General features: G+C 35.8%; 1 protein-coding gene across 1 annotated transcript in view; it reads left to right on the top strand.

Moving 5' to 3' along the window:
- The window catches only part of LRP1B (LDL receptor related protein 1B), a 2,049,143-nt gene that overhangs the window by 1,981,720 nt on the left and 46,695 nt on the right, over positions 1-20,728 (top strand). The window contains exon 85 of the mRNA XM_043488135.1: positions 17,870-18,044. Coding sequence (XP_043344070.1) covers positions 17,870-18,044 — 175 coding nt within the window. The remainder of the gene's footprint in view (positions 1-17,869; positions 18,045-20,728) is intronic.

Here is a 20,728-nt window from a genome sequence, read left to right as displayed (position 1 = left end):
GAATCCAGATCTGAGGAAGAAATATTGGGTTTGGAGGTGATAATGTAGAATTAAAAAATTAAAACGTTCTTTCAGAATCATTTAAAATTATACAAAATAGAGATTTTTGAATTAGCCAATAGTATTCTACAATTTTAGATAGATTTTCAAATATTTTCATTATCAAGGTGAAACTCATCCACATGATTTATAAAAACAATAATGATAATCATTTAACTTTCTGCTTTTCATAGTTATCTGAAGTTAGGTAATCTACAAAAAGGTTCTTTTAAATTTTAAAATTAAATGCACATATTTATATTTTAATAAATATTTTGAGTGCTATATTTATAATATGTAACAGTTGTGTATTGTAATATGTATTTTAGGTAATATACATTCAGAGAATATATAATTTGGATAATGCAAAATTAATTTATTAATATTATAGCATTCATGTTTATAGTCTCAGATTTTTAAAATAATTTCTGTAATAATCCATGAATGTAGAATGAAATTCTATATAAAGTTACATAAAAGTAAATAGAACAGAAAAATCAGTTTCTTTTATTGAAAAGCCTGGTCTCTTGAAAAGGTTGACTTTCATATACAAGTTAGGCAGTGACTATAATGTGAAATGTCAGAAGCTGAAAAGTTTAGTCTAACTCTATGGAAAGCCCATTTCTGGGAATTAGATAGGTCATATCTTTTCTTCACTCAGCAGTCTGGAGTATCTGGCAGTTGGTTCATTGATCCAGCAGCTGAGTGTCCATTTTATGTAGGCCAAATTGCCAACGTTCATTGGATCATAGAGTAAACAAGAGAATTCCAGAGAAACATCTGCTTCATTGATTACACGAAAGCATTTCACTGTGTAGATCACAACAAACTGTGGAAAATTCTGAAAGAGATGGGAATACCAGACCACCTTACCTGTCTCCTGAGAAATTGGTATGCAGGTCAAGAGGCAATAGTTAGAACTGGACTTGGAACAACAGACTGGTTCCAAATTGGGAAAGGAGTACGTCAAGGCTGTATATTGTCACCCTGCTTATTTAACTTATATGCAGAGTACATTATGAGAAACACTGGGCTGGATGAAGCAGAAGCTGGAATCAAGATTGCTGGGAGAAATATTAATAACCTCAGATACTCAGATGGCATCACCCTTATGGGAAAAGGAAAGAGTAATTGAAGAGCCTCTTGATGAAAGTGAAAGAGGAAAGTGAAAGAGTTGGCTTAAAACTCAACATTCAAAAAATGAAGATCATGGTATCCAGTCCCATCACTTCATGGCAAATAGATGGGGAAACAATGAAAACAGTGACAGACTTTATTTTCTTGGACTCTAAAATCATTGCCGATGGTGACTGTAGCCATGAAATTAAAAGATGCTAGCTCCTTGGAAGAAAAGCTATGAGAAACATAGATAGCATATTAAAAAGCAGAGACATTACTTTTCAGACAAAAGCCCATCTATTCAAAGCTATGGTTTTTCCAGTAGTCATGTATGGATGTGAGAGTTGGACTATAAAGAAAGCTTAGTGCCAAAGAATTGATGCTTTTGAACTGTGGTGTTGGAGAAGACTCTTGAGAGTCCCTTGGACTGCAAAGAGATAAAACCAGTCTCTCCTAAAGGAAATCAGTCCTGGGTGTTCATTGGAAGGGCTGATGCTGAAACTCCAATATTTTGGCCACCTGATGCAAAGAACTGACTCATTGGAAAAGACCCTGATGCCTAGAAAGATTGAAGGCAGGAGGAGAAAGGGATGACAGAGATGGTTGGATGACAGAGATGGTTGGATGGCATCACTGACTCGATGGACATGAGTTTGAACAAACTCCGGGAGTTGGTGATGGACAGGGAAGCCTGGCATGCTGCAGTCTGTGGGGTCACAAGAGTCGAACATGACTGAGCAACTGAAATGAACTGACTGAAATATTCAAGAGCCCTTTTACTAGGTCTTGATGGCATTTGTCGTTGCTTCCCGCCTGATTTTCATCTTTCATCTCCCAACTTCCTGTGCCCATCTGAACACACACTTACACATCCTGGCAAACTTCACTGGGTTTCAGGAATTAGTAAAACTAGCCTTGACTGATCCCATATTTACATAAATTTATAACTACCCTTGAGGTATTAAAACTAAAAAATCAGCAGTGTGATTTTTGTTCTCTGCTTTCTGAAGTGTCCTTTTTTTCAGGAGCAGGGCTCATTCATTCATTCAACAAATATTAATATGGCATCTAATATGTGACAGCCACTGAAGCTTGAGAGTCATGAATAAAACAGAAAACTGCTCTCATGGTGCACTTTATTATTTATAAATAATATGCAAACATATTAAATGTCAGGTGGTGAGAAATGAGATGATGGAAAATAGAGCAGGGTAAATTAAGAACCTAATAATGTCCAAATGAAGAAAAGAGTCAGGGGGCAACAGAAACTAAAATACCTTAGTTACTATATCAAAAGAGCTTTACCACAATATCTTTTTGTACACTGGGTATATAAAAGAGTAATGAGTTAACCTCATTGCCTTAAGATTGAAACAATTTACAAGAATGCTTTCAAAGAACAACAATATTTCTAAATAAAAAGTATATTGATAAAATTGATTAATTGCAGTCATAATTCAATGCATACTTCTAATCATCTTAAAGTATGGTACTACTAACTAATAAAAATTAAAGTGATTTTTGTAACCTCTGATTGCTATGAAAGTAAAGTAGAAAGCTGATTTTTATATACCAATAATGTGTTTTATGCCTCCACGTCTGACTTAAAGGAAACTTGAACATTTGAACAGGGGAACTCTTTATAGTTTTCTCCATATTTCTCTGTTAGGTGACTTTATCAAGATGACTTTCTCAATATTTTAGGGAATTCTGATTAAATAGTAATCACTTTTGTATAATTTTTATGTCTCTTATTGTTATCCTGCCAGTATAGAAATCCCTCTCTATATACCTGTGTACATATCAATATAAAGATATGTATGTATTATATATTTTGCAAGGTAACATACTAAAGGAAAACTAGGAGACAGGTATATCTAATTATATCAGAAATCATTACTTTTAATTTTTTCTTTGTTTATGGAGCATAATTGCCTTACAATTTTGTGTTAGTTTCTGCTGTCTAACAGTGAATCAGCTCTATGTGTACATATATCCCCACCCACTGGAGTCTCCCTTCCACCTCCCCTCACTCCTAGGTCATCACGGAGCACTGAGCCGAGCTCTCTGTACTGTGTAGCAGCTTCCCACTGGCTCTCTATTAGACTCATGGTAGTATGTACACATCAATGCTACTCTCCCAATTTCTTCCATCCTCCCATTTCCCCACTGTGTCCATATGTCCATTCTCTATGTAGGCGTCTCTATTACTGCACTGAAAATAGGTTCATTTGTACCCTTTTTCTGTATTCCATATGTATGTGGATTATATGATATTTGTTTTTCTCTTTTTCTGACTTATTCCACTCTGTGTGACAGACACATCATCTGCAAAAGACCCAATTTCATGGCTGAGTAATGTTTCATTGTATTTATGTGAGTAGTGAGTTGCTTGGAAGAAAGAAAGGATGAAAGGTTGGAATGAAAAAGAGATAGATAAAGATATTAATAGAAAAAACTGTGCATATAGGAACTGAATGAGATTGACTAGGATGGCCATTTCTTCTTCCTTTATGAGGTAAAACATCCCCTGCCCTGTAGCTTGTTATGTCTCAACATGATGACAATAACTTTCTTCATGATACTCCCGTCTGAGATAATCTTTTCCATGATCACCCTCCAGCATTCTTCGCCTATCATTTCTCCATGAAACCTTTTGCAGTTTTCTATTAATATGAATGAGTTCTTAGTTTGTGCTCTGAATTGTCTTAAAAATAGTTCTTAACTAAAATCTTTTATTGATCTTAATTTTATTTTTCAATCATGTTAGCCCTGAGGTTCTGTCAAAGTATAGGCACCCTGAGAACATGGGCAATTTAACACAATCAAGAGGCAGGTCAGATGGTCTGGTATTCCCATCTCTTTTAGAATTTTCCACAGTTTGTTGTGATCCACACAGTCAAAGGCTTTGGCATAATCAATAAAGCAGAAATAGATGTTTTTCTGGAACTCTCTTGATTTCTTGATGATTCACTGGATGTTGGCAATTGATCTCTGGTTCCTCTGCCTTTTCTAAAACCAGCTTGAACATCTGGAAGCTCACAATTTACGTATTGCTGAAGCCTGGCTGGGAGATTTTTGAGTATTACTTTACTAGTGTGTGAGATGAGTGCAATTATGCAGTAGTTTGAGTATTCTCTGGCATTGCCTTTCTTTGGGATTGGAGTGAAAACTGACCTTTTCCAGGCCTGTGGCAATGCTGAGTTTTCCATATTTGCTGGCATATGATGTGCAACACTTTCACAGCATCACCTTTTAGGTTTTGAAATAGCTCAATTGGTATTCCATCACCTCCACTAGTTTTGTTCATAGTGGTGTGTCCTAAGGCCCACTTGACTTCACATTCCAGGATCTCTCGCTCTAGGTGAATGATCACACCATCATGATTATCTGGGTCATGAAGATCTTTTTTGTATAGTTCTTCTGTGCAATCTTGCCATCTCTTCTTAATATCTTCTGCTTCCGTTAGGTCCATACTATTTCTGTCCTTTATTGTGCCCCTCTTTACATGAAATGTTCCCCTCATATCTCTAATTTTCTTAAAGAAGTCTCTAATCATTCCCATTCAATTGTTTTCCTCTATTTCTTTGCACTGATAACTGAGGAAGTCTTTCTTATTTCTCCTCTCTATTCTTTGGAACTCTGCATTCAAGTGGGTATATCTTTCCTTTTCTCCTTTGCTTTTCACTTCTCTCCTTTCTGCAGCTATTTGTAAGGCCTCCTCAGAAAGCCATTTTGCCTTTTTGCATTTCTTTTTCTTGGGGATAGTCTTGATCCCTGTCTCTTTTACAATGTCATGAATCTCTGTCCATAGTTCATCAGGCATTCTGTCTATCAGATCTAGTCCCTTAAATCTACTTCTAACTTCCACTGTATAATCATTAGGGATTTGATTTAGGTCATTCCTGAATGGTCTAGTGGTTTTCCCTACTTTCTTCAATTTAAGTCTCATATAATGAAAAGGACATGTCTTTTGGGTGTAAATTCTAGAAGGTCTTGTAGGCCTTCATAGAACCGTTCAGCTTCAGCGTTATTACTCGTCGGTGCGTAGGCTTGGATTACTGTGATATTGAATGGTTTGCCTTGGAAATGAACAGAGATCATTCTGTCATTTTTGAGATTGTATCCAAGTACTGCATTTTGAACTCTTTTGTTGACTGATGGCTACTCCAATTCTTCTAAGGGATTCTTGCCCACAGTAGTAGATATAATGGTCATCTGAGTTAAACTCACCCTTCTCAGTCCTTTTTAGTTCACGGATTCCTAAAATCTTGACATTCACTCTTGCCATCTCCTTTTTGGCCGCTTCCAATTTACTCTGATTCATGGACCTAACATGCCAGGTTCCTAGGCAATATTGCTATTTATAGCATCAGACCTTGCTCCCATTACCAGTCACATCCACCCCTGGGTGTTGTTTTTGCTTTGGTGCTGTCTCTTCATTCTTTCTGGAATTATTTCTCCACTCTTCTCCAGTAGCATATTGGGCACCTACCGACCTGGGGAGTTCATCTTTCAGTGTCCTATCTTTTTGCCTTTTTGTACTGTTCATGGGGTTCTCAAGGCAAGAATACTCAATTGGTTTCCCATTCCCTTCTCCAGTGGACCACATTTTGTCAGAACTCTCCACCATGACCCGTCCATCTTGGGTGGTCTTGCACGGCACGGCTCATAGTTTCATTGAGTTAGACAAGGCTGTGGTCCATGTGATTAGATCGATAGTGTCCTGTGATTGTGGCTTGCATTCTGTCTGCCCTCTGATGGAGAAGGATAAGAGGCTTATGGATCTATTAACACAATAGATACTATTAATACAACTGTTGTTTAGTTGCTAAGTCATGTCCAACTCTTTGCAACCCCATAGACTGTGGGCCACCAGGCTTCTCTGTCCATGAGATTTCGCAGGCAAGAATACTGGAGTGGTTTGCCATTTCCTTCTCCAGGGGATCTTCTTCATAACCCAGCAACTGAATTCGCATCTCCTGCATTGCTGATGGATGCTTTACCCCTGTTCATAGATGTTAATAAATTTCACTAGACTGAAGTAAATTGAACCTTAGTATTATTCAATATCTTGGTAAAGAAAGTAGGGTAAAACATGGTAAATGCTTTGCTTATTGTGAAAAATTACTGCCTATTTGTTTGTTTTGGGCTTCCTTTGTGGCTCAGCTGGTAAAGAATCTGCTTGCAATGCAGGAGACCTGGGTTCAAAACCTGGGTCAGGAAGATCCCCTGGAGAAGAGAAAGGCTACCCACTCCAGTGGTTTGGATTGGAGAATTCCGTGGCTATAGTCCATGGGGTTGAAAGAGATGAAAATGACTAAGTGACCTTTACTCACTCATTTTATTTTCAAATCATCTCATGCTATTCACTTGAATGGTTTTGAGTTATCATCATCCGATGACTGTATTTAGCTATTGTCTGCAAGTCAACTTGCTTTCAAGTCTCAAATGATTCTCTCCCACTTTATAGTTACTTGGTCAAAGCTTCTGTAGTTGGATTGCTTTAAAAATAGAGAAATATTCAACCCAGAACATCCTTTATAAACAAAAGCTGTTTAGATTCTCGTGATACTTGAAAACAAAACATCGCTGTGAGTTTTATGAGTTAATTTTTGATTATTGCTAAAATTATTGACTCCATCTTTATTTATTTATTTACTTATTTATTTATGGCTGTGCTGGGGCTTTGTTGTTGCACAGGCTTATCTCTAGCTGCAGCAAGCAGGGGCTACTTTCAGTTGTGGTGCATAGGCTTCTCATTGCAGTGGCTTCTCTTGTTGTGGAGCATGGGCTGTAACATACACTGGGCTTCAGTGGTCATGGCACGTGGACTCGGTAGTTGAGGCTCTTGCTCTTGAGAGCACAGGCTGGATAACTGTGGCACATGGGCTTAGTTGCTCCACGGCATGTGAAAGCCTCCTGGATCAGGGATCAAACCCGTGTCTCCTGCATTGGCAGGCAGATTCTTTACCACTGAGCCACCAGGGAAACCCCAATCATTGTTAATATGCATTTTGAAACAGCAGCCTGTTGAAATTTTAAATACTGGCACTGTGAAAATCCCACCCCATATGTCTCACTCAAATCAAAGTTTTTTTAAATCATCTTGCTGAATTTTACATTTTCCTTTTACCTGGATACTTAGAGATGGCACTATCTGCTCAGGATAGATCTTACTCTTTAACTTTTTGCAGTTTTCTCTATAAAATATTTGGGATATATTTCTATTACCAGTAATACATTAGAAAATGCTAATTTTCTTAGGCATGCTTTACTGATGAAAACTTATCATCTCTAATCAGAGTTTTGCCCACATTTTTCCCTAGTGAATGTTTAATTGGCATACCTGGATTCAATGTTTGCCTACTTTATTAAATTCAGCTCTGAAATCAGAAGATATATTTAGGACTATGCTGTAAGTTTAATTATTAAAATAGCTCTGGCTGTGTAAAACATTGGAGTAATGTGAAAAAGAACATTCTAGTAGTTTTAAATTTGTTTTTGTTTCTTAATATAATACTTTAAAGAAAACAATCATAAAATTCTAAGCAAATTATACAAGTTACTTTACCTTTTTGCTCCTAAACCATGATAGGTGAAAAACTGACTTCATAGAAAAAAGGCCACCATCACTTTTGTTAACATTTTTAAGAAACTAAAAACTTTTCCAGAAAACCTTCCAAATGTTTTCATCCTAAATTAGCTAAATTAAATATCAATAAATGCTGACACTTGGGAATGTCTTACTTTGTGATTTCTTGACTGTTATTTTGGTTTCATATTTGTCTGGACTGGTTCAGAGCTGATCCTGCCTGATACTGAATATATCACATGGATAATTAAGTGTTCCCTTCAAGTAGGAGCCTAGTGCCGTACACCGATTACCAGTGAGTAGAGAAGCACGTGTTCACTGGGTTGGGATGGGAGGCTGAGACTGACACGTGACATGTGAATATTTGGATGAGGCATAGGCACCCAGATTGAGTTTCTGAACTCTAATTTTGCAGATCTGGATGGCATCAGGGAAACTCCTGGGTTTGCCCCGACATCACCCATTAGCATTCTGACTGGTGGTTAGACCCTCAGATATCTATGTAGATGCAGGCTTGTTCAGTTTTAGACACATGTATGGAAAAGAAAACATTGACGGTTTTCAAAATTACTTTCTGTATATTTTTTTTTTCCTTAGTGTGAGTAATTGAATAAGAAAAATAAGAGTTTATTCTCTAGAGTTAGGCTTATTTGGGTTGAATTTTAGTTCTCTCACTTTTTCTTGTGTCATCTTTGGCAAGTTGCTTAACCTATCTGTGCCTCAGTGTGACTACCTATACAATGAGGATAATACCGTGTTATCAGACTGAATACCAGACTAAAACAAACACATGTGCCTGGCATGTAGAAAACAACTAAAAATTAGCATTTACTATCATTGTAGTTGTCATTTCCATAATTTTGCTCAAAATAGGCTCTTATTGGCCTTTTTTGAATCAAGGGCATTCTTGAGGACGGACAGCTGAGGAGGAAATCATGACACAATCTCGGGAGTGTTTAGTAATACTGACTCTGTTCAAAGATGACCAACGGGCATTTTGGAGAAGTTAGTCAAGGTAACTCAAATGAGGTCACATTGTTAGCCAAAGGAAGAGCTGAAATTTTTTTTTTTTTTTTAGTGGTTTTTGCGATACATTGACATGAATCAGCCATGGATTTACATGTGTTCCCCATCCTGAACCCCACTCCCACCTCCCTCCCCATCCCATCCCTCAGGGTCATCCCAGTGCACCAGCCCCAAGCACTTGTCTCATGCATCCAACCTGGACTGGTGATCTGTTTCACACTTGATAATATACATGTTTTGATGCTGTTCTCTCAGATCATACCACCCTCGCCTTCTCCCATAGAGTCCAAAAGTCTGTTCTATACATCTGTGTCTCTTTTTCTGTCTTGCATATAGGGTTATCATTACCATCTTTCTAAATTCCATATATATGTGTTAGTATACTGTATTGGTGTTTTTCTTTCTGGCTTACTTCACCCTGTATAATGGGCTCCAGTTTCATCCACCTCATTAGAACTGATTCAAATGAATTCTTTTTAATGGCTGAGTAATATTCCATTGTGTATATGTACCATAGCTTCCTTATCCATTCATCTGCTGATGGACATCTAGGTTGCTTCCATGTCCTGGCTATTATAAACAGTGCTGCGATGAACATTGGGGTGCACGTGTCTCTTTCAGATCTGGTTTCCTCAGTGTGTACGCCCAGAAGTAGGATTGCTGGGTCATATGGCAGTTCTATCTCCAGTTTTTTAAGAAATCTCCACACTGTTTTCCATAGTGGCTGTACTAGTTTGCATTCCCACCAACAGTGTAAGAGGGTTCCCTTTTCTCCACACCCTCTCCAGCATTTATTGCTTGTAGACTTTTGGATAGCAGCCATCCTGACTGGCGTGTAATGGTACCTCATTGAGGTTTTGATTTTCATTTCTCTGATAATGAATGATGTTGCACATCTTTTCATGTGTTTGTTAGCCATCTGTATGTCTTCTTTGGAGAAATGTCTGTTTAGATCTTTGGCCCATTTTTTGACTGGGTCATTTATTTTTCTGGAATTGAGCTGCAGGAGTTGCTTGTATATTTTTGAGATTAATCCTTTGTCTGTTTCTTCATTTGCTATTATTTTCTTAAAGGAAGGGCTGAATTTAACCTCCAAGTCCTTCATATTTTGGTCAATGATTTCATTTCTTCTTTCTTTTCATTGTATCACTGTAGTGAAAGCATTCATCAAAAGTTTACAAAATACCATTATTTGTTCTTCTGGAAATTTTTCTGCCTTTTATACATATGTGGAAGCAACTAAAAACCTCCCCACTGGGAAAATATTAGCAAAATTCATACAATCTACTGCTCCTGAGACATAATTATATAATGGTGAATGTGGAGTGTGCATTGCACTAAAACTGGAGCTCAGTTAATAGAATGCCTGGGTTGTGAAAGTAATTCTATCTTACTTTTAACTTATTGTGTGTGTGTGTGGTCCTAAATTATCAAATAATTATTTAAATTATGGATCTTAAAGCCAATTCACAGAACACTTTTTCTAAGGTCAGATAAAAATTCAGTGATGTAAGACAATTGATGTACATACATTGGATTGTATAATTTAGTCTCCCCCTGTATAGCCATCCTGTATTACCAATTAAAGACTCTCCAGATTCCCCATTATTCTTACTGAGTATCTTCAGCTCCTGTTTAGGTGGTATATTTTGATTTGGTTTTCTTCTCTTTAAATACATTTCACACTTCACTAACTATTACAATGTGAATAGCCCAGGTGCAAATATGAGTTAATAGCTAAATGGTCTTGGCAATTACTTTCCAATAGAAAGAAATATTTGGGAAAGAAGTTAAATGCAGCTAGAGATTTTAAAGGCGTCTGGCTCTCCTTGAATATTCATAAACCTGTATATATACTCATACATGCATATATTTTTATGCAGTTTATTAAAATATTGTAAAAGTATTAAAGGAAGAAGTATCTCATATTTCTGGTTGCTTAAAAAGGAAAGAGAAAAAGAGAAAGAATGCAATAATGATCTCCCTTGAAAATTATTCCATTCCTATTGCAGAAAATAGCCATTCACTTATCCTTCAGTTACTATCTATCTAATTACCATGTGAATACTCTGTAATTGTATATCCACTCTTGTCCTTTAGATTACATGATTGTGTTTGGTGCTACAATGCAGTTCTTAGTGTAATTATCCTACAGAGGTTATAACAATTTTTATATTGTGAATATAAAGTGTTATTATATAATATCACAGTAATCTCTACTTTATTAGCACAGATTAATTACATTTCATTATTTTTCCTTCTTCCTATATGCAGAAATCTCAATTGTTATGCCATTCAGGTCAGTAAAATGATCAAAACTTATGAGCTAGAATGTTCCAAACTAAGAAAGATTTTGTTGGCAGTAATTTATGCAGGCTGTTGCCACAGTAGATATTATTCAGATCAGTCTTAGTAACTTTTTAATTCCTGTTGTAACCTCACAGTTGGGTTGTCAGCTCTCTGAGAGCTAGTGTCCTGTCTTGCATTTCTGGATTTTTCTCAAAGTTCTCAATATACACTTAGTCACACACATGTCCTCAGTAAATTATCAATTACACATCCACCACTTCCATTTTATCAACATGGTGTTCAAAATTAGATCAATTATATTGTCCCACATGCTTTATTTTTTTTCATAAATTCCAGACTGCTGCTGTTGAATACATAAAAGCCAACCTGAGTAATCTTCAACTCCTTCCCTATTTTATCCCCTTGAACAAAATGTCTCTTGTCAGCTGTATTTTCTTTGAACCTTCTTTTAGTTTATCACACGTTTTTGGTTTTTTTTTTACTTTTTCTCAGTTCCAATAATTACTAAGGTAAACATAAAATTTGAAGAAATAAAAGATGGTTGTTTTTGTAAGGAAAGTATATGTGTATGTGTGAGTGTGTGACTGCATGTGTGTCTATGTGTCAGAAACTAGAAGATGATCCCTTTGTGGTACACCTTTGTGTTAACCAACTACCAACATTCCCAACTCTTTTATTCTTTGGGAGGCATTAAGTTTTTTATTTAGATTTGTCTACTGATTCATAGTCAGTAATATTTCACTTAATCAAAGCTGAAATATGAAAAAAATGGAGAAGGCTATGAAACTTCTGTAATTAATAATTGACAGAATGATAAATGAATCATTAATAAAATTACTAATATATTTTAGTTAAGAAAATGAGTATCTACCTTATAAAAAGATTACTTTCAAAATGTTTTAAAAGTATTTTTAATGTTTAAAGTGGTTAGCTGTATAACGTAAGCAATTTCAGTGCTCTGGGATAAAAAAAAAAAAAAAGATTGTTTTTCCAGTTACAGCTTAACTTCTCTCTGTTTCTGAGCTTATCAAGAAAGACTCTTTAGAACTAAAGTGAACAATTGCATACCATAGGAACCTTCTCATATAATATTCTTCTTTATACTTTGTTAAATTTCTCCTGGATTGGGAAGTGCTAAAGAAGTATTTCTTTTAGCAAATAAATAACTGAAGGGATAGAATTTAAACATGAGTGACGCCAGTGGTAAAGAATCTGCCTGCTAATGCACAAGACAAAAGAGACAGGGGTTTGATCCCTGGGTCGGGAAGATCCCCTGGAGAAGGAAATGGCAACACATTCTAGTATTCTTGCCCTGGAAATCCCATGGACAGAGAAACCTGGAAGTCTACAGTCCATGGGGGCACAAAGAGTTGGACACAACTGAGTGACTGAACACCATGTAGTGATTATTTGAGAGTATATAGAGATAGGGGCTTCCTGGTAGTTCAGCTAATAAAGAATCCATCTGCAATGTAGGAGACTCCAGTTTGATTCCTGGGTTGGGAAGATCCCCTGGAGAAGGGATAGACTACCCACGCCAATATTCTTGGGCTTCTCTTGTGGCTCAGCTGGTAAAGAATCCACCTGCAATGTGGGATACCTGAGTTTGATCCCTGGATCAGGGTGATCCCCTGAAGAAGGAAATGCTTCCCACTCCAGTATTCTGGCCTGGAGAATTCCCCCCTATACAGTCCATGGGGAGGCAAAGAGTTGGACCAAACTGAGTGACTTTCACTGACTTTCACTTTCAGAGATGGGACACTGATAAAAATACAACATACATTTATGCACGTTTTACACAGATGCTTGTAATTCAAAGTGGATTATGACTGAAAAGAGAATGAGAGAGAAATTAGGTAGGTTTCCGAAGACTTATTATGCATTCCTATCATGATATTGAGACAATTACAGAAAACATGAACTTTTGTTGAGTCACCCAATTTGGAAATAGAGAGCACCATCAGATGTTCTAAACTTTTTCCTGGGCTTACATATATCATGTTATGATTAAACTTGAAATAACAGGGTCTTCGAAGGAATTATTTTGACTTCCAACTTACAAGTACCCAATGCTTGTGTGATAATTTAAATATGACTTGCTGAAGTCTCCTATCAAGTAAGATCTACTTTCTTCTGTATTCAGAAATCTTGGAGTTGAGTAAATAGGGAAGACTTTAAGAGAGAAAGGAAGGGAGGGAGAAAGAGAGAATGGGAGGGAGAAAGGAAGAAAGAAAGAGAGAGAGAGGTTTGAAGAAGGGGAGGACACGAGGAAGAGTGAAAGAGGAAGGAGGAAAGTGGGAGGGAGGGAGAGAATGTACATTCAACGTGTTGGACCCTACAGTACTAACAGAGAGGCAGAAAACAATCCAGCAGACATGTAATTCAACATCTTCTACATGCTCCACATCTGAAGCCTAATAATGGGAGATAGAAAGCTTTCATAGAAAGATATTAGGAAGCAACTCTGGCCGGGCTAGAATATAGTAAGCAAGTCTCTGTCCTTAAACTTCAATTTTGCATAGAGTGCTAAACACATAAACTGGGAAAAAAATGAAATGTCTTCATTTGAATATCTGTAGAGAAAGGGTTCTGAGTCTAAAATTATTTCTGCCTTTTTTAGAGGGAAAACATGGTATGACTTAACAGTATGCAATTTGTATTTAACTATATTCTAACACCCGTTTACAATTTTATCTTAAGCAAACTTTTTTTTTTTTTTTTACATTCTTTAGGTTCCATTTTTAGGCCATGAGGCCAGTCAATAGCATTGAATAATGTGCATCTGACATGCTTCAAAATATATTAAAAGCATTAGAGTATGGAGAGTTTACTTTAAAACATAAAAAATGGACTATGAATTCCTTTTAAAAAAATTATCCATAAAGAGAAAACCTATTAGTATAGTAATAGGTTAGCAAGCAATAGCTAGCAATAGTATAGCTAGCAAACTAACCAGAATTTATGAAATATTCTTATTGTAGCTTATATGCCATTAGATTTAAAAATAAATCTTTTTGTGGAAGCAAAATGTACATAGAAATGTTTAAAATCACAAGTATATAGTTCAATAAATTATCCCCAAGTGTACACATCAGTGTAAACCAATGTTCAGGTCAAGAATGAGCATTATTATTATATCAAGTGCTCCCTGGTATTCATCACTGTCCCTTTCTTTCTCTTCAAAATGACTCCTTTTTGACTCTTAAAACCACAAGTTACTTTTGCCTTTAGAACTTTACATAAATAAAAACATACTACATGTATTTTCTGTCCACTTTTTTCCCTCATTATTATTTTTGTGAGATTCTTGCATGTTGTTGCTTATAACTAACATTTTCATTTTTAATTTATCTATTTCAATATATTTTTCTTATAATGGACATTTAGATTATTTTTAGCTTTTGGCTGTTTCTAAAAAGATTTCTGTGCATATTATGGACATGTTTTGTGCACATGTGCATGCTTTCTCTTGCATATACAGTATATTAAGAGTAAAAATGCTAGGTCATAAAGTATGAGTATGTTCAAATTTGGGGCTTCCCCAGTGGCTCAGCAGTGAAGAATCCACCTGCAATGCAGGAGACAGGGTTTCGATCCCTGGGTTGGGAAAGATCCCCTGGAGGAGGGTATGGCAACCCACTCCATTATTCTTGCCTGGAAAATCCCATGGACAGAGGGTGTGATCCATGCTATAGGATTGCAAAGAGTCAGACGCAACTGAACACAGCACAACACATGTTCAAATTTAATTGTTGTTTAGTTGCTAAGTTGTGTCTGACTCTTTGCGACCCCATGGACTGTAACCTGCCAGCCTCCTCTGTCCATGGGATTTCCCAGGCAAGAATACTGGAGTGGGTGGCTATTTCCTTCTCCAGGGGATCTGCCCAACCCAGGGATCAAACCTGTGTCTCTTACTTGGCAGGCAGATTCTTGACCACTGAACCACAAGGGAACCCCTCAGTTTAATATAATTGATACTGTCAATTATTTCCCAAATCAACTGAGCCAATTTATATTCCCACTACTAGTGTTATGAGAGTTTTTGCTGTTAGTCATCAATTTGGTGGAAGTGCAAAGGTATTTCTTTGATGTATTAATTTGTATTTCCTTGAATACTAATGAGTTGTGTTTATTCTCACATCTTTATGTTCTCAGTGTAAACCAGATTTAATTTATTATCCACAATTACTTTTAATTAGTAAATTGTAGGTAAGTTTTTAACTTTGACCTTTAGCACCCTAAAGTGCTAAATACATGCAAGATAAGTGCAAGCAAACTGTTACTCGCTACAGTATGGTATAGGGCAATCATCAACCCTCAGGATGTTAACTCAACTTTTCCTAGTTTCTTAGGTCTTCTCAATGAAGTGATTTTTAAAACAAAGTGGCTCAAAATTTTAGGTTAAAATTACATTATAATTAGGGTTCCCAAAGTTAGTCAAGAAATAAGCTATTTCAATCAAATCAAATCTATTTACAACTTAAACAATGTAGTCCCTTTGCTACTCAGTAAGATTATTTGCAGATCTTACATTCCCTAGTTCCCAAATTGTGTTTACTCATCTGATCTCATGGGTTTCACCTGGGCCTCAAATCTGATCTAGAATTTGGAATTCAGGAGTGGTAGTGGATGAAAGGAAAAAACTGGAATCTGCATTTGCAAGTTAGTCACCTACATGATTCTGATGAATTATCCATTGTGGGAAAAAACCTCATAATATGAAGATCTTGGAAAGATACATCAGCTGTTTTCTATATCCCATCAGAAAAATGAATCAGCACCAATGGATGAAATTTAAAGCAATTAGAGACAATATTAAAAGAGCTCTCTGTCAATAAGTTGTATCTAACAAACTAAGGAAAATTGCTCTTTAGAGATTTTTGCATAGTAAATGGTATTAGATGATTATATAGGCCACTGTTGATATATTCTTCACAAATATTAATAAAAACAGAATCTGTGTTGTGTACATTATCTACCTGCCAAGCCTAGAAAAACTACAAATAGACATCATAATGGACAGACACTAACATTGACTTAATTTTTAGATCTTTAAGTCTCTCACCCTTTGAAAGTGCTTCTTTTCTTAAGCATAGCCAAGACCTTTAGTAATAAACTTAAGCTTTGAATCTCAATAAGGGTACTTGGCATAATGCAACAGCAAGCATAAGAATGCTTGAAATAAATTTCCATAAATATGAAGCAAGCCTGTCAATAAATTTAATTTCTGTCTGATTTAATAAAAGGCTAGATAAATATACAAATATGAAAGTTATAAATTATATTTAACTTTTTTTACCCACAACAATCATCTTATAGCAGATTAAGGTTTATAAATTGTGATCTTTACCTCATCTAATCACGCTTAATATTGCTTCACAATTAGATAGCTATAAGGAAATTGCAGCTTCAAACACTTAAGTCTGCGATCAATTCAGTAAGTTCTTCTGCTTAAGATTACTTGTATTAATACTATAAATTTCAATATTGTGAATGTGGTAAATTAAAAAATATTGATGTGTCAGTATACGTATAGACTTGTTTGTTTTTCAGAAGACTGAAGCAAAATGTCTAATTGCAAAGTCAATATGGTTCTTATTAAATGGTCTTTCTTTATTACTGATGTTCGAGAGATATGGAAATATTCGAAGAAGTCTTGTTTAGTAGTTGAGAAAATTGTCTGAAGTGCTCAGTAGGAAACATCTTACAAAGCAAAGGGTTCAGACTGCATGGAGGTTTTTCCTCTGACTGATGAGACGTCAGGTTCTCACCCGGGAGGAGGAAATGGCCTAGACTTCTTTTATCACTTTCTATCCATGATGGATCTGTTAGTCTTCCAGTCCACGATTCTACTGGGGCTCCATGAGAGGCACAACTTCTATCTGCTTACCTGCCCAGGTGTTTGGAAATACTGGCTGTTCTGGCTCATGTGGAGGTGGTGGTGGTTTAGTCTCTAAGTCGTGTCTGACTTTTGCTGACCCCCTGGACTGTAGCTCACCAGGCTCCTCTGTCCATGGGATTCTCCAGGCAAGAATACTGGAGTGGTCATCCTCCTCCAGGGGATCTTCCCTACCCTGGTATTGCATCTGGGTCTCCTGGCTCAGGTAGAGAGTTTCTTTCCACTCCATCAAGGGCCAGTGAAGGAGTAAGACTCCCATACTTACTGTGTTCTTCAGATGAAAAGAGCTGTAAGAAGGAACAAAGATAGATGACATCTAAAGAAATCTTGAGGATTTATGTTCATTCCAGAATAACAGAAATATTGCTCCTTAGAGGGAAAGCTGAGAAAACTTGAGAACTTAAATTTTAAAATACAGGACTAATAGAGTTTATCAGTTAGTATTATATCAATATAACTAATATTAGATTATATTATATCTATTATATCAACATAATATATTATATCAATACAACTTATATTGATAAGGTGTATCAATATAATATCTTATCAAGATGAAATGATGGCAAACTCAGGCAAAAAGAGGAATCAATGGTATTCCTAAAGAAATCTGGTTACATGTAATTACAAGTTGCTCTTGTAAATTAATATACTTATCCATTGACCATTTTAAAATATTAAGTAAAATGGTAACATTTATTGTGACTCAAGAAAAATATCTTGTAGGATTTCTCTGGTGGTCCAGACTCTATGCTTCCCATGCAACAAATGTGGGTTCAGCCCCTGATTGTAGAAATTCCACAGTGTGGGGGAAAAAAAAAAGAAAGAAGGAAAAATACTTTGTAATACAATTTTATTGCTATATTGTTCATTCTTTCTAGATGTGTGTCATCACTACTGTGTGAATTCTGAATCCTGTACCATTGGAGATGATGGAAGTGTGGAATGTGTCTGTCCAATACGCTATGAAGGATCAAAATGTGAAATTGACAAATGTATAAGGTGTCATGGGGGACATTGCATTATAAATAAAGACAGTGAAGATATATCTTGCAAGTAAGTAGACAGCTAATTTAATTTATAACAGCATTTGAACCGGAAAGGACATAACATTCTGGCAAAAAAAACAATGAGAACATTGTAAATTATTATTTTTTAATTAATTTTTTAATTGAAGGATAATTGCTTTACAGAATTTTGCTGTTCTCTGTCAAACATAAACATGAATCAGAAATTCAATATGGCAAGTGTTCCATTATCTCTCTCTCTCTTATTTTTTTTGCCTACAAAGAGAGTTCAATTCATTTTGATTAAACCAAAACTTATTCAAAAATTGTTAACATACTTCTGGGAAACATGAACACTTATCATGTAATAGTATGGTCAGATCATTCCCTGTATAGAATATCCCTAATAGTAAGCAAGCACAAGTGAAATGCAACATACCTTCAAAATCTTATGTAATACTTCTAAATTAGAATAGCTCAGAGTTTTGTTTCATCATTACTATCAGCAATGAGTATTTGCCTTTCTGATTTTACAAAGTGATCCTCTGGGAAAGGAGCAAAAGACCTGTTGAATGGAAACAAAATTTAATCTTTTTATCTGACTTGGAAAATTATGGTCGAAAATAAGTAGAAAGAATGATGCTTCCTAGGAAGCCACTACAATTAAGACATCCAATCACATTTTTGTTACACTGCCTTTTGCTCTTTGGCTTTGAGATCAAGCGAATGGAAGACAGAACTTTGCCGCTAAAGAGTGGCATTCAGTTTCTGTCATGAAACAGATTTATGCCTCAGAGGTTAGAGATCAATTCTCACTCTGAACTTCTTTTCACAACCTTTTAAAAGAAGGACTTATAAATGACTGGGCTCTATCATTTGCCCTGTGTGTGTGTGTTAGTCACTCAGTTGTGTCCGACTCTTTTTGACCCCAAGGACTGTAGCCCACCAGGCTCCTCTGTACATGGGATTCTCCAGGCAAGAATCCTGGAGTGGGTTGCCATTTCCTTCTCCAATCATTTGCCCTAGGACTATAATAAATGAGAATATGTGATAGAAAAGCACACCTTAAAATGTTCATGCCACTGCTTCCACCAAGACGGCCTCTGCAAGGGTGCCAGCCCTGAGTTATGTTACTCTGCCAAACAAGGTCCAATAAAATTTTATTACAGACAGCATCAGCATTTTTTTCTTTTTTATTTACTCTCATTTTAGAATTAATCTATGTATGATTTGTGTTATCATTATAAATAACATTTACTCAAGCCTTCAAATTGGGTCATTTGAAAGTACATTATTTTTCAACTAAAGTCATTGAAAAATATGACTAATTATAATACATGCCTTTGATAAGTACATAAAAGTAAAATGCATTTTTATTTAAACTATCAAAACCATGTTTGCTCATTAAATTGATCAGTTCTTTGTGATGAAACTTGAGCATGGCAGAACTTGATTTCAGTTAGTGAGCATACATCTTTCTTTATGTTAAGTGTACTATATCAGAAATGCCCTGTAGAATCTTCTTTACAATCCCATTTCATTCACCCAGGAAATTGTGGACTATCGTGTAAGAGAGGCTGAGAGGCATAGTTTCCAACCCAGTTTATCTTGGAGAAGCGCATGCAGAGACACACACTGTTTCCATCACACAGGCCAGTTCCATGTGAGGAAGGAAGGGCTGGATTCTTAGGACCCTCACAATTGCCTACTGTACAGACAATATTGGTTTAACCAATCTAGAAACACTGGAACCCATAACCTGAGTAGACTTTTGAGGTCCCACATTACAGTTCCTGACTTAAATATCTTTTTGGAAAACTATATGTAAGAATAGATAAATAACAGTTGCTAGCGGTGAGTAGATAGTGGAAGTTTAAAAATAGGAGTATATTATTTGATTTATCAGATAGGCTATAATAACATATGAACATGACAATGCAAACACGACTCGTGTATCTTAAAACATTCGATAAGTTTGTTTTTATTTCTGTGATACTTTTCATGCTAGCATTAAATAAAGCTTATAGCAATGTTGGAATTTCTATTTCATGGGTAAAGAACTGACACTAAAAATCACAACTGAGTTAAATTAAACTCTGTTCAAATGAGAAAAATTCAAGATGCATGTGTATTTGTGATTTCAAATACTGATGTGTTCCTAATGCCAAGACTATGAGCTGTCAACTACACTAGAAAATGGATACTCTGTCAAATATAATGAATATAATCTTTAAAACAGAACTAATTGTGTATTTTTCTCCCTTCCTTAGTAAGTACTGATGAAGAAATGCTTGATCATAACTTTGAATAACCTAAATAATACCACTCTGATGTCAAATTGTTATGAGAATTCTTTCTGCTTAATGGACAACTAATTTTGCTAATTACAAATTGTGCATGCACGGGTGCATGCATGTAACATTCTAAAAAATTAAATCATAATGAAAACTACATTAAAACATAAGCTGTATTATTTGATGTCCTACAATGACTTGGATGATGTATATTTCACATTTGAAATGTCTACAAAATTCTGTCTGAAGTTTAGGATTCAAAGAAAACCTTTAGAAGGAGAACAGGGAAACATCTTTTACAATTCTTGGAAGCAGAAGTTTAAATGCAATCAATAATTAGAATATTTTCTCTTTTAAAGGATGATGTTTGGTGTATAGTTATCTTTTTGTGGAAAATTCTTTAATGTATAATGAGCTAATTTTTCTCTTTGATGTTGTC

The sequence above is a fragment of the Cervus canadensis genome, chromosome 15 (genome assembly GCF_019320065.1).
Source record: "Cervus canadensis isolate Bull #8, Minnesota chromosome 15, ASM1932006v1, whole genome shotgun sequence".
Lineage (NCBI taxonomy): Eukaryota > Metazoa > Chordata > Mammalia > Artiodactyla > Cervidae > Cervus > Cervus canadensis.
This window is presented reverse-complemented; position numbering and strand designations above follow the sequence as displayed.